Below are 27,568 nucleotides of genomic sequence, written 5' to 3'. Positions count from 1 at the left end.
CTGCCAATCATTTTCTTCCTCGTGTTTACATCCAGATCAGCCTTTGAAGAGACGTTTCACCTTGAATGGACATACTCATTGGACATTGCCTTCCATCAACAAGTTGGTAAGGGCAAGATAAAATCCTGATTATAACAACAGGAAGTGACAAGAGAACAAAAGGAAAACTTAATGACATTACCAGCTATTTCTGTTGGAACTTTTAGCCCACTGTCAATATCTGTCTTTTGGAAAATGAAGTGCTCAAACCTGATACTGTAATGATTAGTGTAAGGTGCAGGTCCATTTGCCGAGGAGAGGGAAAACAAACAACTATAACTTGATCCCACTTTTTTTTTTTCCCAAAAGCAAAACATTTAAAGTAAAACATGAACATTTAATTACCTTTAAATAATATATGAAATAATTTACATGCTATACATTCCCAAACACACTGAACATAAATCCAATGTTGTAAGACATACACAATCTGCCTTTTGCCAATATATTCCCTATATTGAATGTTAACTGATTTTTCAGTCCATGTGAGAACAGATAAACATATAATATATATGCCTCAAGTTGAAGACTGTAAGATAATAAACCAAAGAGCTGACTATAGAAGTCTTCTATGGAAGATTCTAAAACCACAATCAGTATTGGAACCAAACAAGGCACAAAAGCTTTCCCTTTGTGGTCACAAAGATTAAGTTTCCTGTCCTAGTGCTTAAATATCACAAATTATATTTTATATACAGTGTATTTCTGTTACTGCTTACAAAGGGGTATTTTTATTACATAATTTGTTACAGAAAAGCATTGGAAAAATAAATGGGATTTGATAAGTTCTCATACAATAAAGCTTTTGTTCCACTTGAAAAAGATATTTATGCTCAAAACTAATAATAGATATAGGTATAATAAAGAGAAGGATGAAGGGGCCTTTGCAGATTTCTTTGTATCCTTGAATTATAGCTCATGCCACCATGTTACTTACATTTTCTATTCTGGAGCCAGCTGCCTCCAGCAGTCCTGACCTCAGGCATCCAGGCCCTGTGCTTTTTTTTAAAACATGGCAAAATAAAACTCTTCCCAGCAGTTAAGTTGTTTTTGTTAAATATTAACTTTGTATTAGGCTACCCTTCAGTTTCCTCTTTTTACTTATATATTAACAGAAAATATTATTCCATATAGAAATGACTGCTTTAACCCTTTGCACTCGCTTGCTTTTTTCATCGAGCTGCTACCGATGCTAACCATGTCGAGTCACACTCGACATCCGAGTGCAAAAGGTTAAGATTCATATAACCAAGCAAAATATAACTATCTGTATTTCCCTTTTAATTTTATCGCAAAATGTTTAGGTAAACTGAAAGTAAAATATTCTAGGAAGAGCAGTAACTCATTAAGAGGTAAAACAGTTTAAAAATATGTACGTATTATTCATTGTTCTAAGAACAGTTTTAGAACTTTATATTTTTTAAATTACATAGTTATCAAAAGAATAAAGCCAACCACAAAATAAGAATCAATAGAATGCAGTAATCCACATATAAAAGATAGTCAAATGTGCTTAATACACATTTTAAAAAATCAACAACCTATGTTGTAAATAATAAGTCATCAAATGTAATACTAAGCAAACTATAAGTGGAATGAAAACTGTGGTTTCATTTTGACTATGGAAGTGGGATGAGCTACACATGAACTTAACAGTGTGCCTGTGCAACTTTCTATATAGGAGTACTGTAGCATGCAAGGCCTGCAGTAATGAGTATAGACTTCACAGATAAAACAAGGCTGGCAAAAAGAAAACCAAACACAAAATTCTGCTCTCGGCTATAAAACCTAAGAGTAAAGAATAAACTGAGATTTTAAGGCTTTCTTAGAAATATTTTTCATGGCACAACATTAAACATCACTATAGGTAAAATATGTAAAAATTCAGTTACATGGTTGCATAATTGAAAGAACATGCCATGTCATTTATTAAGGGACTGCCTTGTCAAGTTCTGTTTACTGGTAATTAAATTATAGTTAAGTAAGGCTATTCATGTTTGACTCTAATTATCATATAAATCATACAGAAATGTCAATTTGCTAGTATACAATGCAAATTGTTTTGAATAAATGTCAGTATCACTTTTTTCTTAAAGAAATGAAAGTCATTCCTTACTAAAAATGCAGTTACACTAATTCCTCTCACAAGAGCAGTTATTTTCCTTCCTTAAACGATTAACCTACTATTAAACTCTAAGATCATTATTAGACAAATTCCTTCTCGTCATGCACACAGATCATCCTCACAATAATCCATTTCTTGCACTACAGTCAGTCCAGAAAATACTCTAGGAGCCTAACAAGTCATTCTCGCCACACCATACTCTAAGCTGACCACAGCAGGTTCGGATTTGGAAAACTCCTCAGCGTATTCACTGTAACGATTATCCGCTGGGTTGCTGCCCTCTATAGTTCGAAGAGTATCATTCACAGGTAACAGAGTCTGCTCCTTAAAACATAGGGAGGTTTTGATGATAGGTGACTCAGGATGAACTGGATGTAACAATTCCTTGGTGAGAACTCCATCTATTTGCTCATTTTTGCGTTTATTAATTTTCTAGAACAAATACAAATTTGAAAAAAATTACTAATTGCACATAGTATATGTTTAAACAACTGTATATAAGACATGTATATGAGACATTCACCCTGAGATCACAACTAAATAATACAAAAAATACACACTTATTTAGCTAAAGATTTTATTGCCTAAAACCTACATGGTTTTTCTATGTACAACAGGCTTTAGAAGCACAAAAATTTTTTTTAAAAACTGAACAGAAGATTTTAAAAGTAATCTTTGACAGAGTATTGCACTCTCCAAATCATTGGACTAGTCTGCAAACTGATCTTTCTGAATTACCTATATCTTGTGCCTGCCTCTTTTTAACACATCCTCCTACAGTTTACTCAAGCAGTCATTGCTTGGATGACTAAGGAACACCCCTGCCTGAGAGACAGACAAGACCAAGTTATAACAACTGCCTAGGATTTTTAAAATATATACTTACTAATTATTTTTGATTATATATAATGGCAAAGAAAAGATTACAGAAAAGTCTTAGGGTGGAGAGAAATTTCTTCTTTGTTAATGTTTTTTTTTCCATTTTTTATTTTTAATATATTTTTATTGGTTTCAGAGAGAAAGGGAGATAGAAATGTCAATGATAAGAGAGAATCATTGATCGGCTGCCTCCTGCACGCCCCATACTGGGGATTGAGCCCGCAACCCGGGCATGTGCCCTTGACCGGAATTGAACCTGGGACTCTTCAGTCCACAAGCCGACGCTCTATCCACTGAGCTAAACCAGCTAGGGTGAAATTTCTTAAACAAGGTACAAAAAAAAAAAGCATAAAACATAAAGATTGATAAACTTGACTACATTAAAATTCAAAGCATCTATACAAAATACACCGTAAATAAAATGGAAAGACAAGCCATTTGTAATATATATAACTAAAAAAGAATCAGTGCCTGATATATAAAAAAACTCTTACAAATCAATAAGAAAAAGGCAGATAGGCCAACAGATAGGTCATTCACAGAAAAGGGAAAATCAAATGGCCAACAAACATATGAAAAGTCATTCAACTTCAATTGTTATGGAAATCCAAAACTAAAAACAATTTAAATGTTCAGCAGCTGAAAGGATAGACTGTGAGCTACTCATATAAGAGAATATTATACAGTAATCACTAACAAAAGAAATGCATTAAAGCTACACATATCAACATGGATAAATTTCAAAACAATGTTGAGCAAAATGAAGTATGTAAATCTCTATATATTTTTCAAACATGCAGCTTCTTAGCTGAGTGAAAGGTACATGGGCATTCATGTTGTTTGTTGCCCTTTATACTGCATACAAAAACTATGTTCTTTTTTATTTTTTAATATATGATAAAAATAGTATTTAAAATCACCAAAACAGTAATATAAGTTGTGGATACAAACATACATAGAAGTATACAAATGTTCACAGGAATAATTAACACCAAGTTAAGTGAAAGTACATGGGGGGAGCATGAAGAGGAGTATAAGGGTCTTCAAATATATCATGTTTCATTTCTTAAAACAAAAGCATGAAGATCTGAAACAAATATGACAAATGTTACAATCTCACAAAGTTAGATGGTATATACCCTGATATTTATTACTTTATATCTCTATTTCTCTATATACTTAGGATATTTCAATATATTTTAAAATTCAGGGAAAGTGATTCAAACTAACCTATTCAAAACAGAGTTCTAACTTTGAAGCAACTATGTGTTCTGGTAAGGTTTCTATATATACTAATTTAAGAACACAAGTAATAATACTAATACTCCAAATATATTACATTAGATAATTCAGAATACTTACAGATTCTAAGTCTTTAATGTCTTTCTCTAACTGTTTATTTTGCTCATTCATATTCATAATTATGTTACACACCGACTCCCTGGGATGCAACGTTCGATCAAATTGGTGGTACATGTTTCTCCAAAACCTTTATGACCAAAAAAGGAAAAATTTCAATAAATAAATGTATTTTTAAAAAAACAGAATATAAATATTCAAAGATGCCAACTTACTTAAAATTGAAAGATGCTGTATTTGGCTCCAAAACAGCAAACTGCTGGGAGTTGGAACTGTAGAGTGGATTTAAGTACTTCTTTTGGTCATCCAGAAGAAATGGCCACAGGGAGTAAGTCTTCTCCTTTAACCTTTTATCAAAAGAGAAACATAAAGACCTTTCTCACAGATGCCAATACTCAGTTTTATAAAGCAGGCAATTTTTTCACAAGTAGATTTAAGTTTTAGTTTTTCCTTCTATTCACAGTCTAACGTCACCTTGTCTCTGAATTCTGTATTCTTCTTCTCTCCTTTTCTACTTATAATCATTTAATAAAACCATGCTTATCAAACACAACACAGGTAAATTGTTTTCTCTCAAACCACATACTTTAAGAGATTCCTCTCTTAATTCACAGAATTTCATAATCTTCGTCTAGTCTATGTTACACCTACTTCAAATCATCACACACATACAGCTGACCCTTGAACGACACAAGTTTGAACGGCACAGGTTCACTTATACATCGATTTTTTTCAATAAAGAAAGAGTTGGCCCTGCGTATCCCTGGGTTTTACATCCACAGATTCAACCGATCATGATCAAAAACAGTACTTTCACCCTAACCGGTTTAGCTCAGTGGATAGAGCGTCGGCCTGCAGACTCAAGGGTCCCAAGTTCGATTCTGGTCAAGGGCATGTACCTTGGTTGTGGGCACATCCCCAGTAGGGTGTGTGCAGGAGGCAGCTGATTGATGTTTCTCTCTCATCGATGTTTCTAACTCTCTCTCCCTCTCTCTTCCTCTCTGTAAAAAATCAATAAAATATATTAAAAAACAAACAAACATAGTACTTTCAAATCCATGGATGCAGAAGATCAACTTAAATTACATGCAGATTTTCAACTGTTCAGGGGTCAGTGCCTTAACCACCAAGTTGTTCAAGGGTCAACTGTATACTATATAATAAAAGGCTAATATGCAAATTGTCCCCTCTGGAGTTCAACCGACTGAGAGTTCGATTGCTCACTATGACGTGCACTGACCACCAGGGGGCAGCACGGAATGAAGGAAGGCCCTGGCCAGCAGCTGGCAGCAGGGGGAAGGAAGGCCCTGATAGGCCCTGATCACCAGTCGGGCCTAGGGACCCTACCTGTGCACGAATTTTGTGCACCGGGCCCCTAGTATAGAGTAAGATGCTAATGTATTTCTGTTTAGCCTCATTCTCCTAGCCCCACATCTGGGCTGTAATGGCATGTATTACAGGGCAGGGACAAATTTAACTGTGAGTGGGTACAAAACAAGGAAATTAGGAAAAATCAGGACAGTATTCAAGAATTTAAAAATGCCAATTATACTACAAATCTAAGAGTAAGTAGGTGAAGTAAGTGAAAAAAGGGTAGATTATTTTAGATATTATATTTACCAAAGAAACATAAACCAGTGATACAGAGGAAACTGGAGAATCTGCTCATTTTTCCATAATCTCTAAGATAACTAACAGATATGTTCTTAAAGACTACTAAAAAAAATGTACTTTTATTACTGTCTTCCTATTTATAAGGATGTTTGCACATTCATATTCATAATTGACAATAGTTTTTCCTAAAATAGCTCTGTGCTCCAAGTCACCTCTCCTAATTATGAAAAAAAAACACTGTGAGATACTATAGCACAGAGTTAAAGTCCTAATGGTCTCTGATTTGTTCATCTCTGTCATACTCTATTTCACTTGTTATTCCCTTTATACATCTTTAGAATGTTCCACTTGCTCTCAATTCTGCCTTCAATTCTGTTGGGAGTGATAGTATGTGGCTGTGTTCAAACTACCACCATATTTATCCTCTCTAATATGTCACTCAGATCTTAAAAAATCTATCACTGCTCTTGATTGACTACTGTAAAAAATCTAATCTTAGAAACCCAACCTAACACATACACACACACACACACACACACACACACACACACACACACACTTTTAGCCAGAAGCCCCTAATCCTAAAGACCAGTTAGGGATGAACAGGTGTAAGACCCAATCAGGGATAGACACACTGGAAGTCAACATAGGTAGACTTATTTCCCCAAAGAACTGTCTATTTAGAAATGTGAGAGCTATAAGGCTTCATGTTACCTTAAATTACCCAACAGTTTTACAATCTTTTACCACACTTTAAAACATAGTGACCAATACTTTCTGGGAAATGAAATGTAAAGATTTTAAAATATATACTTTCAATTACATAGATATATTAGAAGCCCAGCGCGTGAAATCGCGCAGCCCTGTCCACCCGCCCACCGCCCCACCACACTTGCAGCCCCACCCACCCACGTGCGCCGGTCTTTGGTGTTACAGCGTTAGGGCCACAGGCCTTTTATAATATAGACTATAGGCCCAGTGCACGAATTCATGCATGGGTGGGGTCCGGCCGGCCCTGCCCCCTGGTTGAACTCCTGGTCAAGGGGAAAATTTGCATATTGGCCTTTTATTATATAGGATTCAGACTGGAAAGGAGCATAAGGGGTGTTTCGAGGGTGTTGGAAATATTTCTTATTCTGAGTGCTGGTTACACAGGTGGAAAAGTTTAACATTTATTGAGCTTCACACCTATAATACATGTACTTTTCTGTATATATGCTACACTTTAAAACACACTTAAAAAATGCATTCTACTATTAACCAGAGGATATGAGAGATATTCAGAGTATACTTGGCTTCAGAACTATCCTACCTAATAAAAGAGTAATATGCAAATTGACCATCACTCCAACACACAAGATGGCTGCCCCCATGTGGTCAAAGATGGCTGCCCCCATGTGGACACAAGATGGCCACGACAAGATGGCCAGCAGGGGAGGGCAGTTGGGAGGGACCAGGTCTGCAAGGGAGGGCAGTTGTGGGCTATCAGGCAAGCAGGGGAGGGCAGTTGGGAGGGACCAGGCCTGCAAGGGAGGACAGTTGGGGGCGACTGGGCCTGCAGGGAAGAGCAGTTGGGGGTGGGGGAGAACCAGGCCTGCAGGGGAGAGCAGTTGGGGGACCAGGCCTACAGGGGAGGGCAGTTAGGGGCAATCAGGCTGGCAGGGGAGCAGTTAGGCATCAATCAGGCTGTCAGCGGAGTGGTTAGGGGGTGATCAGGCTGGCAGGCAGAATGGTTAGGGGCAATCAGGAAGGCAAGCAGGCAAGCAGTTGGGAGCCAGCAGTCCTGGATTGTGAGAGGGATGTCCCAGATTGGAGAGGGTGCAGGCTGGGCTGAGGGACACACACCCTATACACAAATTTCGTGCACTGGGCCTCTAGTAGACAATAAAATCTTAACAAAAAATTCAGTTCTATTTCATAATGTATTTTATTCAGTTCAACTATAATTGATGTTAGTCCTCAGCTAAGAAAGAAAAAAGGAGACCATTTAATCAAACCATCTTACTTGAGTTCTTCTCTTTCCTTCTGACAATTTCCAAGGAAGTTTCCAAATTGGCATGAATGAATATGTTCATGAATCTGAAGAAGAAACGCTTCATTGAATTCAAAGTCTTGTGGAAACTGTTCAGTCAAATGCCACACACATTCCAAGAACTGAGTAAACACCGGTGAAACTTCCTTTGGGTCTCCATCCAAATGGCCACACCTAACCCCCCCAGAAAAGTACAAGTTTTTAAAAATGCCTCTGAAAGAAATCAATTGTTCAGGTGTTGTTAAATTTAAACACACATAAAAAAAAACACCTTAAAATATTGTGCCATTGCAGAAAAAATTGTAATGTTTTTATTGAAACAATTTATACCTAAGTTTTTCAACCACGATTTTAAAGGGTCTATTACCTTCTACCTACTACAATCCAGACAAACAGGAAGGTTAATAAATTGCCTGAAAATTAACAGAGATATGAGAATTGAAATAAATAACAAAAAAAAATTAATCTTCATACAAAAAAACTGTATCACAATCTCACCTCCCACTGGACATACAAGTTCATGAAAAACAGAAACATTTTGGCACTCTAAACTATTTTTTCTAATTTTGCAATATATGTAAATATATAACAGTGACTCACCTCTCTGAAAATTTATGTCCAAAGGAGATCCAATCCTTTTCTATTAAAACCTTAATGAAAAACAAAAACCTTAATGAGAAAAAGTAAAATCTACTTTATAACTACTTTCAAATATTTTTGTTTAGAATGGATTAAATCCTATTATCTTAAAAACCACATTTACACATTGCAAACAAAACAAAATGTTTTAAGATTAGAGGCAAAAGATAGCAAGAACCTAGATTAGAGGGTGATTTAACAGAGTGAAGATGATCCATAAAAAGAAACACAGGAGTCTTACAACTTAAATTATTTCTACTGTATTTATTATATTTCAAGTAAAAAATGTGTGTTATAAAGCACTGTTGCATTTTTGTATGTATAATGATTTTTGCCAAGAGAAAGGACTAAGAAATGTAAATAAAAATGTTAACGGTGGTTAACTGTGGATAGTAGACTCGAGTTATGTTTTAAACCTTTTCGCTTACTTGTACATTACTTATAGAATAGTTAGAAAATGATAAAGAGCCCTGGCTGGTGTAGCTCAGTTGGTTGAGCATTGTCCCATGCACCAGAAGGATGTTGGTCCTATTCCCTGTCAAGGCACATGCTCAGGTTGCGGATTCAGTCCCCAGTGGGAGGCAACCGATCAATGTTTCTCTCTCTCCTCTCTCTAAAATCAATAAAAAAAAATCCATATTTTTTAAAAAATGATAGCGAGACCACTGAAAAGTTTGTATTCAAGTTCAAATGTTAGTATCTAACCTCTTCAACGGACTGTATCTGTTTTCTTTCTGAAATAACAGGACTATCTAACTAACCTGAACAACATATCTCCTTATTACTTAATATACCTCATAATTTAATATATAATCACCAAGTATATTCTTTTCAGTGTCTAAATTGCCACTTTTAGCTTCTCTAATTTGATGTTAAATCTCTCAGAAGGCTATATAATGGGATGAGTGAAAATGCAGTTTCTGGAGTCAGAAGGCATGGACTCAAGTCCTAACATCACCACTTTCTTACCTGTGTGACCTCAGGTACATGACTTTCAGGCTGTAACCTCAGATTTTACTATGAGCCTCCTGCCATTTTTCTACACACCAACATCTAACACTTAATATCTTTCTCACTAAACTTATTCCTCTGCTTATCTCCTTGAAGGGTAGGAGAACAGCACCATCCATCCTAACAACTGAGTTCCTAGCCTGGAAATCATCCTAGAAGAGGACTCCTCTCATGTACCCCACATCTATCCATGAACAACTCGAGTTATCACAATAGTTCCTACACTGGTCTCCTAGCCTCCATTCCCACTCCCCTCTTCCTTCAAGGCACCAAACCATTTTTTTAAAGCCCTCTCTAATGGTTCTCACTACCCAAATTCTAGTTTTCTCTTCCTCAGGCCCCCATCCCCCTATATCAGTGATGGTGAACCTATGACACGCGTGTCAGCACTGACACGTGTAGCCATTTCTGATGACACGCAGCCTCTGAGGCGGCCGCATGCCGAGGATGAAACATTTGCGAAATAATGTTTTTTCCTCAAAGTGACACACTATCCAAGTTATGCTCAGTTTTTTGGCAAAGTTTGACACACAAAGCTCAAAAGGTTGCCCATCACTGCCCTATATTCTTCTGCACCCAAGTCCCTAGCCCCCAACACTCATGCATGTTTAATCCCATGCAGTTGCGGAGCTAATCTTTAACTCTCACTGCTCCTTTGGCCTGGACCACTCTCACATTGTCCCTGGATCATCTATAATAATAAAAGCGTAATATGCTAATTAAACCGGACAGCCGAACGACCTTCCAGACGTCATTCCAGACATCCTACTGGATGAAGCCGCGGTGGCGGGAGCCAAGGTAGAGGCTGTTAGGAGTGATCAGGCAGGCAGGCAGTGGTTAGGAGCGATCAGGCAGGCAGGCGAGTGGTTAGGAGCGATCAGGCAGGCAGGCAGAGGAGGTTAGGGGCGATAAGGCAGGCAGGCAAGTGGTTAGGGGTGATCAGGCAGTCAGGCGAGCAGTTAGGGGCCATCAGGCAGGCAGGCAGAGGCAGTTAGAGGAGATCAGGCAGGCAGGCAAGTAGTTAGGGGTGATCAGGCAGGCAGAGGTGTTTAGGGGCGATCAGGCAGGCAGGCGAGCGGTTAGGGGCAATCAGGTAGGCAGGCAAGTGGTTAGAGGTGATCAGGCAGGCAGGCGAGCAGTTAGGGGCAATCAGGCAAGAAGGCAGAGGCAGTTGAGGTGATCAGGCAGGCAGGCAGGCAGGCGAGCAGTTAGGGGCCATCAGGCAGGCAGACGAGTGGTTAGGGGCCATCAGGCAGGCAGGAAGACCAGCGGTTAGGAGCCAGCGGTTCTGGATTGCGAGAGGGTGCAGGCGAGGGACCCCCACCACCCCAGCCCCATGCACGAATTTCGTGCACTGGGCCACTAGTGTATTACATGATTTAATTTGGATGTCTAACAAATACATTAAAAACAAACATGACAAAGAAAATATTCCTTATCTTACACTCTCAAAGTAAGCAGAGCATTATTTTATTAACAGCACTTCCATTTACCCTATCCCAAATTCAATATGTTAGCACCGCCACATAATGGTGCTAAAGGGACCTAGTGATGTTAAATCTTCCCTTGCTTTAAGATGGCACTGTATTTAATAATTCTAAACCAGTGGTCGGCAAACTCATTAGGCAACAGAGCCAAATATCAACAGTACAACGATTCAAATTTCTTTTGAGAGCCAAAAACCGACTTCTGCGCATGGGCCACGAACTTTCAATCGCACTATACGTGCACGCCCGCACGTGGTATTTTGTGGAAGAGCCACACTCAAGGGGCCAAAGAGCCGCATGTGGCTCGCGAGCCACGGTTTGCCGACCACTGTTCTAAATTAATGAAAACTTTCTCACATCTCTTCATTTACTTGCCATGAGTTAAGATATAAATTTTGAAAAGATGAGTTAATATTAAAAACAAATAAGCCCAGTCAGTGTTGCTCAGTGGATTGATCATGTCCCATGCATCAAGAGGTTACTAGCTTCATTCCTGGTCAGGGAACATGCCTGGTTTGTGGGCTTGGTCCCCCAGTAGGGGGGTGTACAGGAGACAGCCGATCAATGTGATGTTTCTCTCTTATTGATGTTTCTATCTCTCTTTCCCTTCCTCTCTCTCTAAAAATCAATAAAAAACATATTTAAAAAACAAACAAAACAGAAGGCAGGGCTTTAGCTTCACAAAGCAAAAAATATGTTCAACTAGAAATTTAATCTTCAGATATAAAACATGCTTCATAACATGTAACTACAGTTAACAAATGAAGCAGTATGAAACAGAAAGTTTCTTCTAGAATATATTTTTAAGTATCCCTATTTCCTTGTTTTACTACATTACTCACATTTATTAGATAAATATGAGGGGAAAATACTGAATATTTCTATTGTAACACTTTAGAAAAAAAACTTTTAAATCTGAAACTTTTTGTCAAAGAGGTGGCACAAATGAAAATCAGTCTAACTCCAGATTTCTCAACATCAGCACTTTGTGCCAGGTAACTTTGTTTTAGGGCTGTCCTGTACAATATGATATTTAGTAGCATCCTGTGGTTCCACCAGCTAACCCTTTCTGTTAGTTATAACAATCAAAACTGTCTCCTAACATTACCCAATGTCTCCTATGGGAGGACCACTGGTCTAGCCAAATACAGTAAAACCTCAATATAACAGGCTAATTCAAGTGAGGGAGTGTCTATTAAAACAGAAAGTCTGTTATATAATAAAGTAGGTTTTCTGAATGTGTTAAAAAATTGACAAATTAGTTTACCTGTTTTTACTTATGTAGACACATTTGTGTAATTAAAATTAAGTAGGTATGAAAAGTTTAATTTCATAGAAAAGTTTCCTATGTGTATTACTGTAATTTTAAGTTTTTACTGAATAGATTTAGTAAATGCATGCATTCACCAGTCACCGAGAGTAAACAAATGCACACAGCTGGGGTGTGGTTTAGCGCACATGGGAACTTCAGCTGGCACATGTTAAAACTGCTGCAGAAAGTCACGCCATGCAACAACAGAACCAAGTATCATGGGCAATGCTGTGAGATCATGTGCTAATCATTTCCCGAAGATTGTTTATAAGCAGTGACTCTTGGATTTAAATATGTAGACTATAGCTGTAGATATGTAATATTTACTAATGTCGATGAAATTACTACAGTGTTTTTTCCAACATATGGCTTATTTGCTAAAATTTGTTAAAAATACAGTGAATTAATAACAACAACAAAAAATAACCTGCTAATTTGATTATAAGTAAATCTTGGTTAAAAGCATTTTAAAATTAGCAGAGTGTTAATTTTCACATATGACATTCAGACCGGAAATTTTGTCCATTAAATCAGAAGTCCATTAAGTTGGGGTCAGCAAAATCGGGGGGGGTTACTGTAACTCCTTACCATGAATCCTTTGACTGTTCTGTAGTAGGAATCCAATAAAAGAGAGCCAAGAGAACAAACCTGGGAAGTTCTATCCCAGCCATCAGAACAATGAACCAACACACTTGCATTTTCCACCATTATTGCCTGAAAAGAAAGATCACATACTTAGATTCTAGCAGAATACATTTAAGTGAATCAGTAAGTTCTACTTACTCAAAAACCATTAAGTATCTATACTAATAAAAGGGTAATATGCAAATTGGTCAGGATGCCCTCGCAGTAACAACTGAACAGCAGGCTGCGTGGGGCGACCAGGCCAGCAGAGGGGGACAGTGAGGGGTGACCAGGTCGGCAGGGTGGGCAGTGAGGGGCAACCAGGCCAGCAGGGGGGGCAGTGAGGGGCAACCAGGCTGGCAGAGGGGGGCAGTGAGGGGCGACCAGGCCAGCAGGGGGGGCAGTTGGGAGCGACCAGGCTGGCAGGGGGAGGGCAGTTAGGGGCAACCAGGCCGGCGGGGGGGGGGGGCTATTGGGGGTGACCAGGTCGGCAGGGGGGGGCAGATGGGGGCAACCAGGCCGGCAGGGGGGACAGTTGGGGGTGATCAGGCAGGCAGCAGAGGGGGGCAGTGAGGGGCGATAAGGCAGGCAGGCAGGTGAGCAGTTAGGAGCCAACAGTCCCAGATTGTGAGAGGGATAGAATTGGCAGTCGGACATCCCCTGAGGGCTCCCAGATTGGAGAGGATGCAGGCTGGGCTGAGGGGATCCCCCATGCACGAATTTTGTGCACCGGGCCTCTAGTCCTATATAATAAAAACCTAATATGCTAAGTGCCCGACCGTTCATTTGACCGTTTCACTAGTTGCTATGATATGCACTGACCACCAGGGGGCAGACGCTCCGACTGGTAGGTTAGCTTGCTGCTGGGGTCTGGCCAATCGGGACTGGGTGAGACGGGCCGGACACACCCTGGAACCCTTCGGCAGTCCCTCCCCGGCCTCTAAAATATTTCTTCTAATTAATTTCCTTTCAATGTGCACAAATCCATGCACCGGGCCTCTAGTTGCATTATAAAGAAGAGCTAGCACTGCAATGATAATGCTATCTCAATACAATTTCTCAAAAACAAGATAAAACATAAAGCATATAAACAACAAAAAGACAAACATGCTATTTAAAGTGTTTGAAATGTTTTTAAGCCCATACATGAAGTGCTACATGGTATTTTTAAAGCTCAAATTAAATGAACCTCATTAAAGAGGTAAAGCAAAATAAAAATTATCTGACTGGAAAAGATACCAGCACTCAATATAATAAATCCATTCCTTCCCAACCATTATAAACCCCCAAATCAAATATAAGCGACGAAGAGTTACTTTGGCTAAGAAGATTGCAGCATCCATGACAGCTTTGATATGGCGAAGCCATCCTGAGCTCTCCAAACCAGAGTAGAAATCATTGACAGAAAGCCCTTTGGTACCATTAACTAAAAAGGGGGGAAAAAAACATTTCAATTAGAATGGGCTAGCCTCCTCTTCTCCTATTCAAGATTATCTCTAGATGAGTAAATTGGGGAAGAAGAGAACAGGACAAAATAAATAGGCAAGACTCTTTATAAATGAAAAGATACTATTAGAAATTCAATGACAGATTCTTTTGTTACATTTTGCTGTCATTCCTTGTGGTTAAAAAAAGCACTCCTATTTCCTTTTTTAAAATTTTGCAGTGTTTAATTAAAAAGTCTGATATTTTAATTTTTTAAATTCCATACCATGACTAGAAAGATATCTTAATATTTAAATGGAACATTATCATAAATTAGTCTAAACTGCATTGACTCATCAAGAATATCTAACAATAGCCCTAACCAGTTTGGCTCAGTGGATAGAGCGTCGGCCTGCAGACTGAAGGGTCCCAGGTTCGATTCCAGGTCAAGGGCATGTACCTCTGTTGCGGGGACATCCCCAGTTGGGGTTGTGCAGGAGGCAGCTGATCATGTTTCTCTCTCATCGATGTTTCTAATTCTCTATCCCTCTCCCTTCCTCTCTGTTAAAAAATCAATAAAATATATATTTTTTAAAAAGAGTATCTAACAATAGTAATCTATACTAATAAAAGGGTAATATGCTAATTAGACCAGAAGTCTTCCGGACAAAGCGACAGTGGCGGGGGCCAAGGCAGAGGATGTCAGGAGTTATCAGGCCAGCAGGGGAGAGCAGTTAGGGGTGATCAGGCCAGCAGGGGAGGGCAGTTAGGGGCAATGAGGTTGGCAGGGGAGGGCAGTTAGGGGGAATCAGGCCGGCAGGGAAAGGCCGGCAGGGGAGGGCAGTTAGGGACAATCAGGCCAGCAGGAAAGGGCAGTTGGGACAATCAGGCCAGCAGGGGAGGGCAGTTAGGGGGCAATCAGACCAGCAGAAGAGGGCAGTTAGGGGGCAATCAGGCTGGCAGGAAAGCAGTTAGGGGGCGATCAGACCAGCAGGGGAGCAGTTAGGGGGCTATCAGGCCAACAGGGGAGCAGATAGGGGGCGATCAGGCCAGCAGGCAGAGGCGGTTAGGGGAGATCTGGCAGGCAGGCAGGCTAGTGGTTAGGAGCCAGTGGTCCCGGATTGCGAGGGGGATGTCCGACTGCTGGTTTAGGCCCGATCCTGAACTGGCAGTCGGACATCCCCCAAGGGATCCCGGATTGGAGAGGGTGCAGGCCGGGCTGAGGGACACCCCCGTGCACGAATTTCGTGCATCAGGCCTCTAGTTTTTTATAAAAACCATAAGCATTGTACTATCTAATACAGTAGCTACTACCCAAATATGGCTATTGAATACCTGAAATGTAGGTAGTCCAAACTGAGATGTACTGAGTACAAATTGTCTAAGACTTAAAGGCAAAAATGTAAAGTAAATCATCACAAATTTTTTATACTGATTACATGTTTAACATGTTTTTAATATATTAGAGGTTAGGTATATTATTAAAATTAATTTCAATTGTTTCTTATTACTTTTTTAAATGTGACTACTAGAAAATTTCAAAGTACATAATTTAACATTTTTAATGTTTGACTAGCATATTTCTATGGAACAAGGCTGACTAGAAGGTAAGCAATAATCATACCTTCCAATAACTTCTGAAGGCTGGACCGCATGACATGAATATTTTCAATTCCAACAAACTGAAATCTAATATTAGAATAATTGTCTTCATTTTCATAACCTTTTCCAGCTGCTCTGTTGGCTATTGCATTCAGCTAAAAATTTAAATTTTAGAAATTTAGAGACAAATTGCTTTTATCTTATAACTTAGCAAAATATCAAAAACACTAAATAAACTATAATTTAGCTAGCAGACAATTTAAAGGAATTCACCACAATTAAATATACTACCATTTTTTAATAAGCAAAAGTCTCGCCCTGGCCTATGTGGCTCAGTTGGTTGAGCGTCGTCCTGTGCACCAAAAGGTTGCCGGTTCGATTCCCAGTCAGGGCACATGCCCATAATGCAGGTCCGATCCTGGGGCAGGGTGTGTATGGGAGGCAATCAATCAATGTCTTTCTCTCACATTGATCTCTCTCTCTATCTCTCTCTCTCTCTCTCTCTCTCTCTCTCTCTTCCTTTCTCTCTCCAATAAAAACATATAAAAAATAAGTAAAAGTCTCACATGTTAATAATAGCAATGAAGGATACTATAAAGAAACAATGTGATTGCTATATAATTGAAAGGTCAAATAAGAAGTTCCCCACAAATAATTCATGAAACTAATTCACTTAGGTCTTTAGGTGTTCATAAATATTTCAAAATCTAAAACTAGAAAGATCTCCTATCTGAATCCTAAATGATTCAGAGAGAAGCAGAGCTGGGTAGTTTTTATTTTTCAGAATGAGCCTATGAGATTCAACTCAGAACAAGCCTAGAGCACTTTATCATTCACAAAGCCACAGGGATCCTGAAATTCAGATCTGAAATATACATGAGATTATTTTAGGTCCTCCATATTAGAGACTGCTAGAGCCCACATACTATATAAAATGCATATAATCCATTAGCTTGATACAGCTCTAAGAAATGGTTCCAAAGAAATTGGTCCTTTATGGAAAAAACAGACTGCCAGTAGCCCCATGACCTTCAGTGTTTAGATCAATGCTATTAAGATTTGCCATGTTTAATTCTTTGAGACTAGGATTTCATATAGCATATTATTACAATTTACTAAATATTCTTATGTACTTGGATGAAACAGAACCTAAATTTTAGGAAGAAATAGCTTATCATTCATTGGATTGAGGTTGGCAACAAGTACAGTTAAATTATATTTAATGACTCACTGGTTACTCAGCACCTATGATTACTAGGGTTAATGATTAGATATTTTAAATGTTCTACATTATTACTACTTGAGTTTAACTGGTAAAACAAAACAATCAAAGAAAGATATATTTTCTCTGTAGAAGTCAGTTATACAATTAAGACATAGTAGGTCCTAAGAAACAAATTGCCCTCAGACCTTATATTCGAAAAGTCTTGTATTGCAATCATCTTTTATATCTAATAGCACCCTAAAAATAGTTCTAACCAATTAATCCACCCAGATTATACAAGGAAGTAAAATTTTTCTTATAAGAGGTAATACCAACACTCTTGACTTCTAAGAAAGTCTTTTCCTTTTAACAAAATAAAATATTACCAAAGTATCAGTTTCTAATTTATAATACTCCTTAATTTACTCAAATTAATCTTATCATATGTTTTCTCCATTATCTTTTGTAAGACTGCATAATGATGAGAATTACTTCTAAAACAGCTACCATTCCTTTCAAAAAGGCTGTCTATAAATGTGGTCTATATGGCTCACTCGCTTTTTCTCATCGCTTTCTCTTATTTTTTCATCATTCCAGATTTTTGAAGAAATCCTCACTATAATTCTGCCAATGTCCTTTTGTGTAGCCCACCAGCTCTGCTTGCGATGCTATAATAAAAATTAAAAGTAATGTTAGCTATTACCATTGCAGATTTTAATTATTGTAGTTTCAGGATCCTATATGAATTGGCTATTTAATTGTGTTTATAAAAAAGAATAAATGGATTGTGACTTTTGATAAAAATTTAACCTTACACAATGGATGGCTAACAAAACAATTATTTCCTGTTCACTATTTATGACTCTCTAGTTCAATGTTTCCTAAATTAACTCACTATGTATTTTACGTATTTTCTTGCATATTTCAAATTTAGGTCCATTAATACACAGTGTACTGCCAATTGAAATTCTAATAGAATTGCTAACTTTTCACAATACACAAACTATTTAGTATTTCTTCACAGTAACATAATACTTTTATACCATCAATAGTCATATATATATTTAGGAAAGCTGAAAATAAGAAATCACCATCTGGGTTACTGGGAAATTAGTCTCCTAAGTTAGTATCCTTTAAAAAATTAATTTCCTTAGTATTTACCCTTGGTTAATTTAAAACAAGGATTCAGTATGTTAAATGAAGACAAATTAATCAACTCTCATTAATTAAAGTAACAAAGATAATTGAACTAACAGACTATACTGTATTCAAGGCACATACTTTAGGCCTGGTATCCACGACATACATATAGCGATTGGCTGGATTGGCTTTACTAATGGCTTGAAGCAAATGTTCATCTTCCAGACACCTGGCACTGAATCCTGACAGTGGTTGACTACATCGACAAATGGCAGCCTAATTTAAAAAAGACAGAAAACAGATTATGCAAAGATATCTAAAACATGTCTTATAAAATGCTTAAAAGAAAAAAAAAGTTAAAATCAAATGTACTATCTGTTTAAAAGTTGGCAGGACAATTACAAGGCATTAACACTGAAATCTTAAATCTCTATCACCTATCTGAAGACAACTTGCCTTCTATGCCCTAGATTATAAGATACTTTCAACTCAAGTTCAAGTAAGAGATCAGTCAATAAGTTCAGAACAGGATTTTTTTAAATAGCAAGCAACATTCAAACTTTTACTTTCTAAAGGTTTGTGGGTCTCTAATTAGAAATCAGCAATCTACACTAATAAAAGAGAAAGATGCAAATTGACTGTACCTCCGCTACGCCCACCAGCCAATCAGGAATGAGTATGCAAATTAACCTGAAAAGATGGCAGTGGCCCCACTCCCCAGCTGCTCTGAGCCTGTGGGAGTTGGAGAAGTTGGGCACCAGCGCTTGAGGCTGGCTGCAGCCAGGGAGACCAAGAAGCCGCCTGCCCCATGATCCCAGGCCGCAGAAGCTGCCTGCCCCATGTCCTAGGGGAGACAGAGAAACCAGTCTCCAGTGCCTGAGGCTGGCTGCAGCCCAGGAGACGAAGAAGCCGCCTGCCCATGATCCCAGGCCACAGCCAACAACAGAAGCCTCATGGCCGCCCGCCCCACATCCTGGGGGAGACAGAGAAAACAGCCCCAGCGCCTGAGGCTGGCTGCAGCCTGGGAGACGAAGAAGCCACCTGCCCCGTGATCCCAGGCCGAAGCCAGCAGCAGAAGCCTCATGTCTTGGGAGAGACCCCATGTCTTGGGGGAGATGGAGAAACCGGGCCCCAGCACCTGAGGCTGGGTGCGGCCCGGGAGAAGAAGAAGCCACCTGTCCCGTGATCCCAGGCCGCAGCCAGCCGGAGAAGTGGCCCACACTGAATCCTAGGGAAGACGGAGAAGCCGCCTGCCTGCAGTCCAGGTGCCAGCACCTGCGGCTGGTTACAGCCTGGTAGACAGAGAAGCCACCCACCCTGCGGTCCTGGGCACCAGGACCTGCGGCTGGCTGTGGCCCGGGAGACAGAGAAGCCTCCCACCCCGCGGTCCCAGGTGCCAGCACTTGCGGCTGCAGCCCAGGCGAAGCCACCTGCCCACCATCCCCTGCGGCTGTAGCTGGCCTGGGCACCTATGGCTGACCAGAGGGAGGGAAGCCCGGATCCCAGGTCAGCTGGAGGAGGGAATCCTGTTATCCTGGATGCGGGGCAGAGGCAGAGGTGATTAGGGGCAATCAAGCCAGCAGGGGAGCAGTTAGGGACAATCAGGCTGGCAGGCAGAAGCAGTTAGAGGCAATCAGGCAGGCAGGCGAGCGATTAGGAGCCAGCAGTTCTGGATTGTGAGAGGGATATCCGACTGCCAGTTATCCCCCGAGGGGTCCCAGATTGGAGAGGGTACAGGCCGGGCTGAGGGACATCCTTTCCTCCCCCTCGCCCCTCTCCCCCATGCACGAATTTCATGCACCAGACCTCTAGTCTCTGTATAAAATGAGACATAAAATGAGTTTTAAATCAAATTTGGGTTAAAATACAGTCACTCTAAGAGGGCAAAAATATCTATAAGAAATAGTGAATGTTGAATTAGATATTTACTGTTGTTTAAAGTCTTAAAAAAAAAAACAACACCTCACAAAGGATTGTCTTATTAAATGTTTTCCAGACCTACTTCCTGATTTGTTAAGCTGGGCATTAAATGTCTATTTTTAGCCCAGATTTCCAATTAAAAATGTATATACAAACATGGGTGTGTCAAACAAAAGCCATAACTAGTCCTAACTCCCTATGATTTTGTTATGAAAAGTAGATTAGGAACTTTGGTTTAAAGTTTTACTTATTATCTATTTACTTATTAGCAAAGAAATATGTTAAATCATTATGAGTTAATAAGAAACAGGTATTTTGAACAGCAAAACCCCGACAGGCTCAGGATTTGGTACCTCTGAAAGCCTGAGTACAGGTAAAACTGAAAACAACAGAACTGGCTGAACATCTATATATGATCTAGTTAACAATCCCAGATGTTCCCCCACCCTGAAGAAAAAGTTTATGCTATGAAGAGGATTAATCTGAAGACTCTGGGCTGTAGGAAGAGCTGTAGTTGGGGATGAAGCCCTGTATCCCCCAAAGACAGGAGGATTAAGTAAAGCCTACATAACAAAATGTGAGGTCTTCCCATCCCTCTTTCCATACTTGGATCCAGACTAAACCACACACACATTGGGATGAACATTACAAGAGAAAGAAGAATCCAAAGATAACGATCATTCATGTATACAAACTTCTAAACAGCTTTGTAGTACCTCACTCTTAAATATGAGAGGTAGGCCAAGAATCAGATATCTGAAAAATATGAAAAACAAACTAACAAAAAACACACAAAATAAACAGAAAGAAAAAAAAAGAAACTAAACAAAAAGATAACTAATGTGAGGGCACAAGAATTCTTTTTTAAAAATCTTTAGCATCTTTAGAGAAGTAAGTTCATCACATCCACGAATAGAAAACCATCTAGAAAGTCAGAAAACAAGAAACAGTTCTTGGATTTTTAAAACACAACAGCCTGGCCAGTGTGGCTCAGTTGTTGAGCATCGACCTATGAACCAGAAGTCACAGTTTGATTCCCAGTCAGGGCACATGCCCAGGTTGCAGGCTCTATCCCCAGTGGAGGGGATGCAGGAGGCCAGCAGGTCAGTGATTCTCTCTCATCTCTGATGTTTCTATCTCCCCCTCTCTCTTCCTCTCTGAAATCAATAAATATATATATATTTTAAAAACACTATAGAAAAAACAAAACAGATCTAAGCGCTGAATTGGAGGTGAGGTTCAGGAAATCTTCCCCACTACCCTGAACCTTGTAGTGAGACTTACAGACATGTCCAAGCATAGAATATTGGAGAGAAAATGAAGAAAAATGGAGGTTTATGCTAGGAAGCCCACTTGTCAAGTAATACTCACAAAAGTACGAAGAAAATTAATAAAAGAGAGGAAGTTACCAAAGAAACAAAGAAGCAACTTCCCAAAACTGAGACCTGAATTTCCAGGTAGAATTTAAAACAAGCCAAGGCACATAATTGTGAAATTTTAGAACACTGCAGAAAAAGAAGAGTTTAAAAGCTTCCTGAGGGGAAAAAATCAGGTCACAAAAAACTGGGAGTCAGAAACGGCATCCAAATACTCAACTTACCAGCTGTGAGATATAGGAAAAGTGACTTATCCTTTCTGAACCAGTTCCCCCATTTGAAAGTTATAGGTAATTAGCAGAGCCTATTTTATCAAGTTACTAGGAGGATTTCATACATATAAAGCATTCAACATATAGTACCTCCTGGCCTACTGTTACAGGATACAAAGGTTTTACTGTATTGTCAATCCCTACCTCAGTATAAAGATGCCTCCTCTGCCTCTTCATATTGCAAAATCCTTCCAATTTGAAGAGCTTACTATTAAATGGGAGCCTGAAATATCCTTGATTCTCTCCCTTTTCTCAATAGTTGGTTTGTCAAAACTATTTGGTTTCCCCCAATACAAGCAGGATCAAAAGATAACCACAGCCAAGGAAGAGAATCTACCTAATCCCATTATTTTCAAGTCGCTACTAGAAGGAAGGAAAGAATAGAGGTGGTAGAGGGGGAAGATAGATGACAAGTACAAAAGTTTCTGTATTTCAGGGTAATTTTGTTTTAAAATATAAAAAATATCATTAAGTGAAAAGCCAGCACTTCTCTATCAGCAATATTATAATAATGACATCTTAATATAAAAATGAGCATTGTTTTGGATACTAAAACCTGAAAAGGATTATACTACCCTAGAGGCCCGGTGCACGAAAATTCGTGCACTCAAGGGGTCTCTCAGCCTGGCCTGCACCCTCTCAGGTAGGGTCCCTAGGCCTGGCCTGAGATTAGGGCCTATCGGGGCTTTCCTTCCCTGGGCTGCAGGCAGCTGTCCCCACCCCCGCCGCTGCCACTGCTTGCCATCTGTGCTGCACTGCCCCCACTCCCCTGACACCAGTGGCCTCCCTCTGCAGGCGACAGGCTGGGTGCAATGGATTGGCTGGCCTGGGCCTCCCTCTTTCTTTGCTGGGAGACGGGGCAGCCCTGCAAGGGGCCGTCTGCCTACCTGATCAGACCTAACCACTGGTCTGCCTACCTGATCACCCCTAACCACTGGTCTGCCTACCTGATCATCCCTAACCACTCTGTCTGCCTTCCTGATTGCCCCTAACCACTTGCTTGGGGGTGGGGCCAGCCCGGCAAGGGGCCGTCTGCCTACCTGATCTCCCCTAACCACTTGCCTGCCTACCTGATCACCCCTAACCGCTGGTCTGCCTACCTGATCACCACTAAGCGCTGGTCTGCCTACCTGATTACCCCTAACCCCTCTGCCTGTCTGCCTGATTGCCCCTAACCATTTGCTTGGGGGCGGGGCCAGCACTGACTTCCGGTTGGTCAGCCTCCAGTCATTACTGGTCATTTCAACCCAGGGTTTTTATATATTAGGATTGGTAAAATCAAAAGGAAAGCTGCCTACCTCCTTATTTTGATGATAGTAGGAAAGAACTGGAAATCTTCCCTTGCTCCGGAACTTAGAACTACCAACAATTATTGGTTTGCTTGCTATTCGGGGAACATAAAGTTCTCTTGGATAAGTTTCACAAATCTGTAAAAATCAAAACATAACCATGAGGTTAAAAACCATCTTTAAAAAACTTTAAAACTTAGTAATGCAATAACAGTAATACAGAGACAACTTGCTATTACACTTTCTGACTCTCTGGTACTAACATTTTCTGAATTTCCCCAGAAGGTTGCTAAGTTACCTTGTATTCTCGGTTGGCATCAGACAACTGCCAGTTTGAATTTGGCACACCCATTCTCTTATACTCCTCAGCAAGGTCAATAAGCTCCCAACCTCGCAGTCGTTCAGAATCATTTTGTTTGGGGTTATAAGAGAACGCATAGAGATCTTCGTATTTTGCTAGAGTATACAAAAATGCATAAATGTTAAAATGCAGCTTATAGGACTTAATAAATGACAAATAAAAGTAATTTTCAGCTTTACCCCTCCGTTTTTCTTTAAATTCTTCAAAAAGATGGCTAATACCAGAACATATTTGAACTTAAATTTTCTCAGTTCTTTGATGCAAATGATTATACCTAAAGCATAAGTATATCAATCTGAGATTCAATTTATATAATCAGTAAAAGCTAGTAAATAATACAGTTAGACTTATACATTACTCTACTGCAATGTTTCCTTTTCTTAAAAGTAAAATTTTAAAGACACACATAAATTCCTACCCACCACTTTTCCCAAATGAGATATAAAGACTAATGCTATAATGAAAAATTAGAGGTGCCACATAGAACATGAAATTGTCTATATATTCTTATAGTACAGTTTGACCAAACATGGCAAAGGTTGAACAGAGATCCAGAGAACACTTACTTCTAAACAATCATAAGCCTCTGAAGTCGTAAGATTTGACTTGGGACAACAGGATAAATGTTACAGGCTTTATGTGTTAGGATAAAAGAGTGAACAAAAATCTGCTCTTAGACCACTGCAAACCAGGTGTCAAACAAAGTAACACTTAGAAATTAATGTGCTTTGTCTCCCTGGAGATTTCTATGTAATTTAAGTTATGCTGGGAAAAGGAGGCCTCTAGTTCCCTAACACATAGTAGTGATAAGATTCCTCTTTAGGGCCTATATCCCTCTCACTCCTATCTCTACTAAAGTAGGATTTACCCTCTCTTTTCTTTCTGTTCATGTCCCTATATTCCACTCTGGTCAATTAGATATATTAGTCCCATGCTATCAGAAGAGCCTGACCTTCCTTAACTTTTCCTTTAGTGATCAATTTCCAAGACACTCCCCTTGGCAATGGGATTCTTTAAAAAACAAACAAAAACACAAAGGCTATGCTACTGGCTATCAAGAGACTTCTAAAACATTAATATAAATCTATAGTTTTTTAAGTATGTACTACAAATGCTTCATTTTGTCCTTACTATTACCCCTTCTTTGGAAACCATTATTACAACTCAGATCAGAAGTTTCTAATTATTTTTAGGTCAAATTTTTTAGAACAGAGTGCACAAGAATTCAACTCAAGAGCAACTTAGTAAGCCCAGCCGGTGTGGCTCAGTGGTTGAGCGTCGACCTATGAACTAGGAGGTCATGGTTCAATTCCTGGTCATGACACATGCCCAAGTTGCAGGCTCGATCCCCAGTAGGGGGCATGTAGAAGGCAGCAGATTGATGATGTTTCTCTCTCATTGATGTTTCTACTTCTCTATTCCTCTCCCTTCCTCTCTAAAAAATCAATAAAAACATATTTTTTTAAAAAAGAGTAACTTAAACTATAAAATGGCAATAATGAGATACTAAATAAAGTACCTTGGATAATCCATCTCAAAACTGAGCAAGCTTTGGTCTCTAAGAACAGTACCTTGTTTTGACAGTTGTAGCAAAGAGTTGTAAATATCATGGCAATCTCTTTCTCTGGGAACAATGAAATGCACAATCCTGAAGTTCTTGCACTGAATGACAAGTGGGCATCCAGAAGTCGTCAAAGCCAGTTTCTCCACTGAGCCAATATGATGATGCAAAATCTACAGCATGAAAAAATATTTGATCAACATTATAAAAAGCACTAAGTATCTTATTCTCTTCCACAGTGCAAAATGTTAGAAATATCCTGTCCAAATAAAGTCTCAAGTGTTATACACTACAAACTTAAAAAATTTTAAATGACAATGCCCAAGCCAGAAATGTGCCCTGATCACTCCACATATTCACACATCATTAAATCCCAAGAATTGCATCCCCTAAATATCTCTATAACCTGTCTACTTCTCTCCATCTCCACTATAACTCCCCTAATTGCAATGTTTCCATTAATTCTCACCTAAATTACTATCATCCTAAATGCTCTCTTCATATCCTACTCTTGAATCCCCCAATCCGTTTTCTACAAAGCAGACAATTAAGCATTAAAAACTCAATTTAAAAAAAAAATGGCAAAGCTATCTAGTTGTTATTTCCCACTTCTCCCACCCTGCTTGGCTTCTGAGATCAGACAAGAGCGGGCACATTCAGCACTAGTGGTATGACTATAGACTTTCCCACTGCTCTAGCCTCATTTCAAGTCCCTTCCCCAACATCGTTAGGTTCTAATGACAACAGCCTTCTTTGGCTCCTCAAATGAACCAAGGTCCTCCATATACACTCTTGAGTTGCTCCTACTAACTGCGATATTGTAGCTCTCTACCTCTTCACCTAGGAACTTCTAGTATTATTTCTGGTGTCCGCTTAAAACTCATCACCAAACCCTAGCCAGTTTGGCTCAGGAGTTAGAGCATGGGCCATGAACTGAAGAGTCTGGGGTTCAATTCTGGTCAAAAACAAAACAAAACAAAACAAAACAAAACAAAACAAAACAAAACAAAACCTCACCACCGAGAAGTACATATAGCCTCATAGTCACCATGGCCCTTCCCTAGTAAGTTAGGTCCCCTCCATTTTCTTATCAAATATCAACCTAAATTCTTCCTTTCATAGCACTTAGTACATTTGTAATTTGTTATGTAGTAACATTTATTTCTCTACTTAGATTTTAGTAACTTCACCTAAGAAGCAAAATTATAGCTAAGTTGAGCACCATTATATTTCTAGCACCTAACACAGTACTTGGAACATTATAATGACCATCTTCAAACAAAAAAACATTTCAAGTGATACATATTACACATTCATATTTAAATTTGACTGAGCTGGAAATAAAGGTGTCATTGTTGATACCTTTTCCATCACAAATACTCACTGAATGAATGAATGAATGAATGAATGGAAAGTCCTAGTAGAAAGTCAGAACTTGATGGTATTTAAAACATGATTATTATATCTACCTATTACCTAACATATTCTGTGCTACTAAAAAAGATTTTCCTTTGCTCAATAGCATTCCTACTAATTTAAAATATATATAGAAAACTTTATGGAAAATAAAAGATCTTAAAATTGTAGCAGGTTTTTGGATGATAAAACTCAATCCTGGCAAGAAATCAAATCATCCCAAATTAGTCTAAAAATTTAACATAAATTCCAACCTGCTTTTTTGGGTAGTATGTGTGTGGGAGGAAAGGTAGGGTGAGATATGGATGATTATTTATATTATACATATGTATTACATAATTCGTGCATGGGGGGGGGGGGGGGGTGTCCCTCAGCCCAGCCTGCACCCTCTCCAATGTGGAATCCTTCTCACAATCCGGGACTGCTGGCTCCTAACCACTCGCCTGCCTGCCTACCTGATCACCCCTAACTGCTCCCCTGCCGACCTGATTGACACCTAACTGCTCCCCTGTCGGTGTGATCACCCCAACTGCCCTCCCCTGCTGGCCTGATGGCCCCCAACTGCCCTCCCCTACCAGCCTGATCGCCCCCAACTGCCCTCCCCTGCCTGCCTGATCACCCACAACTGCCCTCCCCTGCCAGCCATCTTGTGGAAGCCATCTTGTGATGATGTGAGGGCATTGCGCAAGGGCGCAAGGGCCACCTGGCTTTTATTAGTATAGATAATTTTATATGCTACTATTATTAAATTTTAAAACTTTAGATATTAAGTCTAAAGGTCACATGCAAGATTAAATGCATAAAACAATCAAGAAAAGCTTGAAGAAGAAGAAGAAAAAAGAAAAGCTTCAAGGAGAACCAAGACTGTAGCGTAGATAAAC

The 27,568-nt window shown here is 39.4% G+C and overlaps 1 protein-coding gene across 2 annotated transcripts in view; it reads right to left on the bottom strand.

Annotated features, from left to right (window-relative positions):
• Nucleotides 1-362: 362 nt before the first annotated feature.
• MTMR6 (myotubularin related protein 6) overlaps nucleotides 363-27,568 on the bottom strand; it is a 42,274-nt gene continuing 15,068 nt past the window's right edge. Inside the window, exons 3-15 of one of the 2 annotated variants that reach the window (XM_028128116.2) lie at nucleotides 25,282-25,444; nucleotides 23,648-23,805; nucleotides 23,359-23,487; nucleotides 18,634-18,768; nucleotides 17,907-18,020; nucleotides 16,171-16,303; nucleotides 14,438-14,547; nucleotides 13,086-13,211; nucleotides 8,649-8,698; nucleotides 8,022-8,222; nucleotides 4,618-4,749; nucleotides 4,406-4,532; nucleotides 363-2,596 (exon numbers count right to left, since the gene is read on the bottom strand). In XM_028128116.2, the coding sequence (XP_027983917.2) occupies nucleotides 2,336-2,596; nucleotides 4,406-4,532; nucleotides 4,618-4,749; nucleotides 8,022-8,222; nucleotides 8,649-8,698; nucleotides 13,086-13,211; nucleotides 14,438-14,547; nucleotides 16,171-16,303; nucleotides 17,907-18,020; nucleotides 18,634-18,768; nucleotides 23,359-23,487; nucleotides 23,648-23,805; nucleotides 25,282-25,444 (1,839 nt within the window). In that variant the 3' untranslated portion in view covers nucleotides 363-2,335. The remainder of the gene's footprint in view (nucleotides 2,597-4,405; nucleotides 4,533-4,617; nucleotides 4,750-8,021; nucleotides 8,223-8,648; nucleotides 8,699-13,085; nucleotides 13,212-14,437; nucleotides 14,548-16,170; nucleotides 16,304-17,906; nucleotides 18,021-18,633; nucleotides 18,769-23,358; nucleotides 23,488-23,647; nucleotides 23,806-25,281; nucleotides 25,445-27,568) is intronic. The other variant, XM_008153359.3, reaches the window with a different exon arrangement.

This window comes from Eptesicus fuscus, chromosome 7, assembly GCF_027574615.1.
Source record: "Eptesicus fuscus isolate TK198812 chromosome 7, DD_ASM_mEF_20220401, whole genome shotgun sequence".
Taxonomy (NCBI): Eukaryota; Metazoa; Chordata; class Mammalia; order Chiroptera; family Vespertilionidae; genus Eptesicus; species Eptesicus fuscus.
Note: the sequence above shows the minus strand (reverse complement) of the source record. Positions and strands in the feature narration are given on the sequence as shown.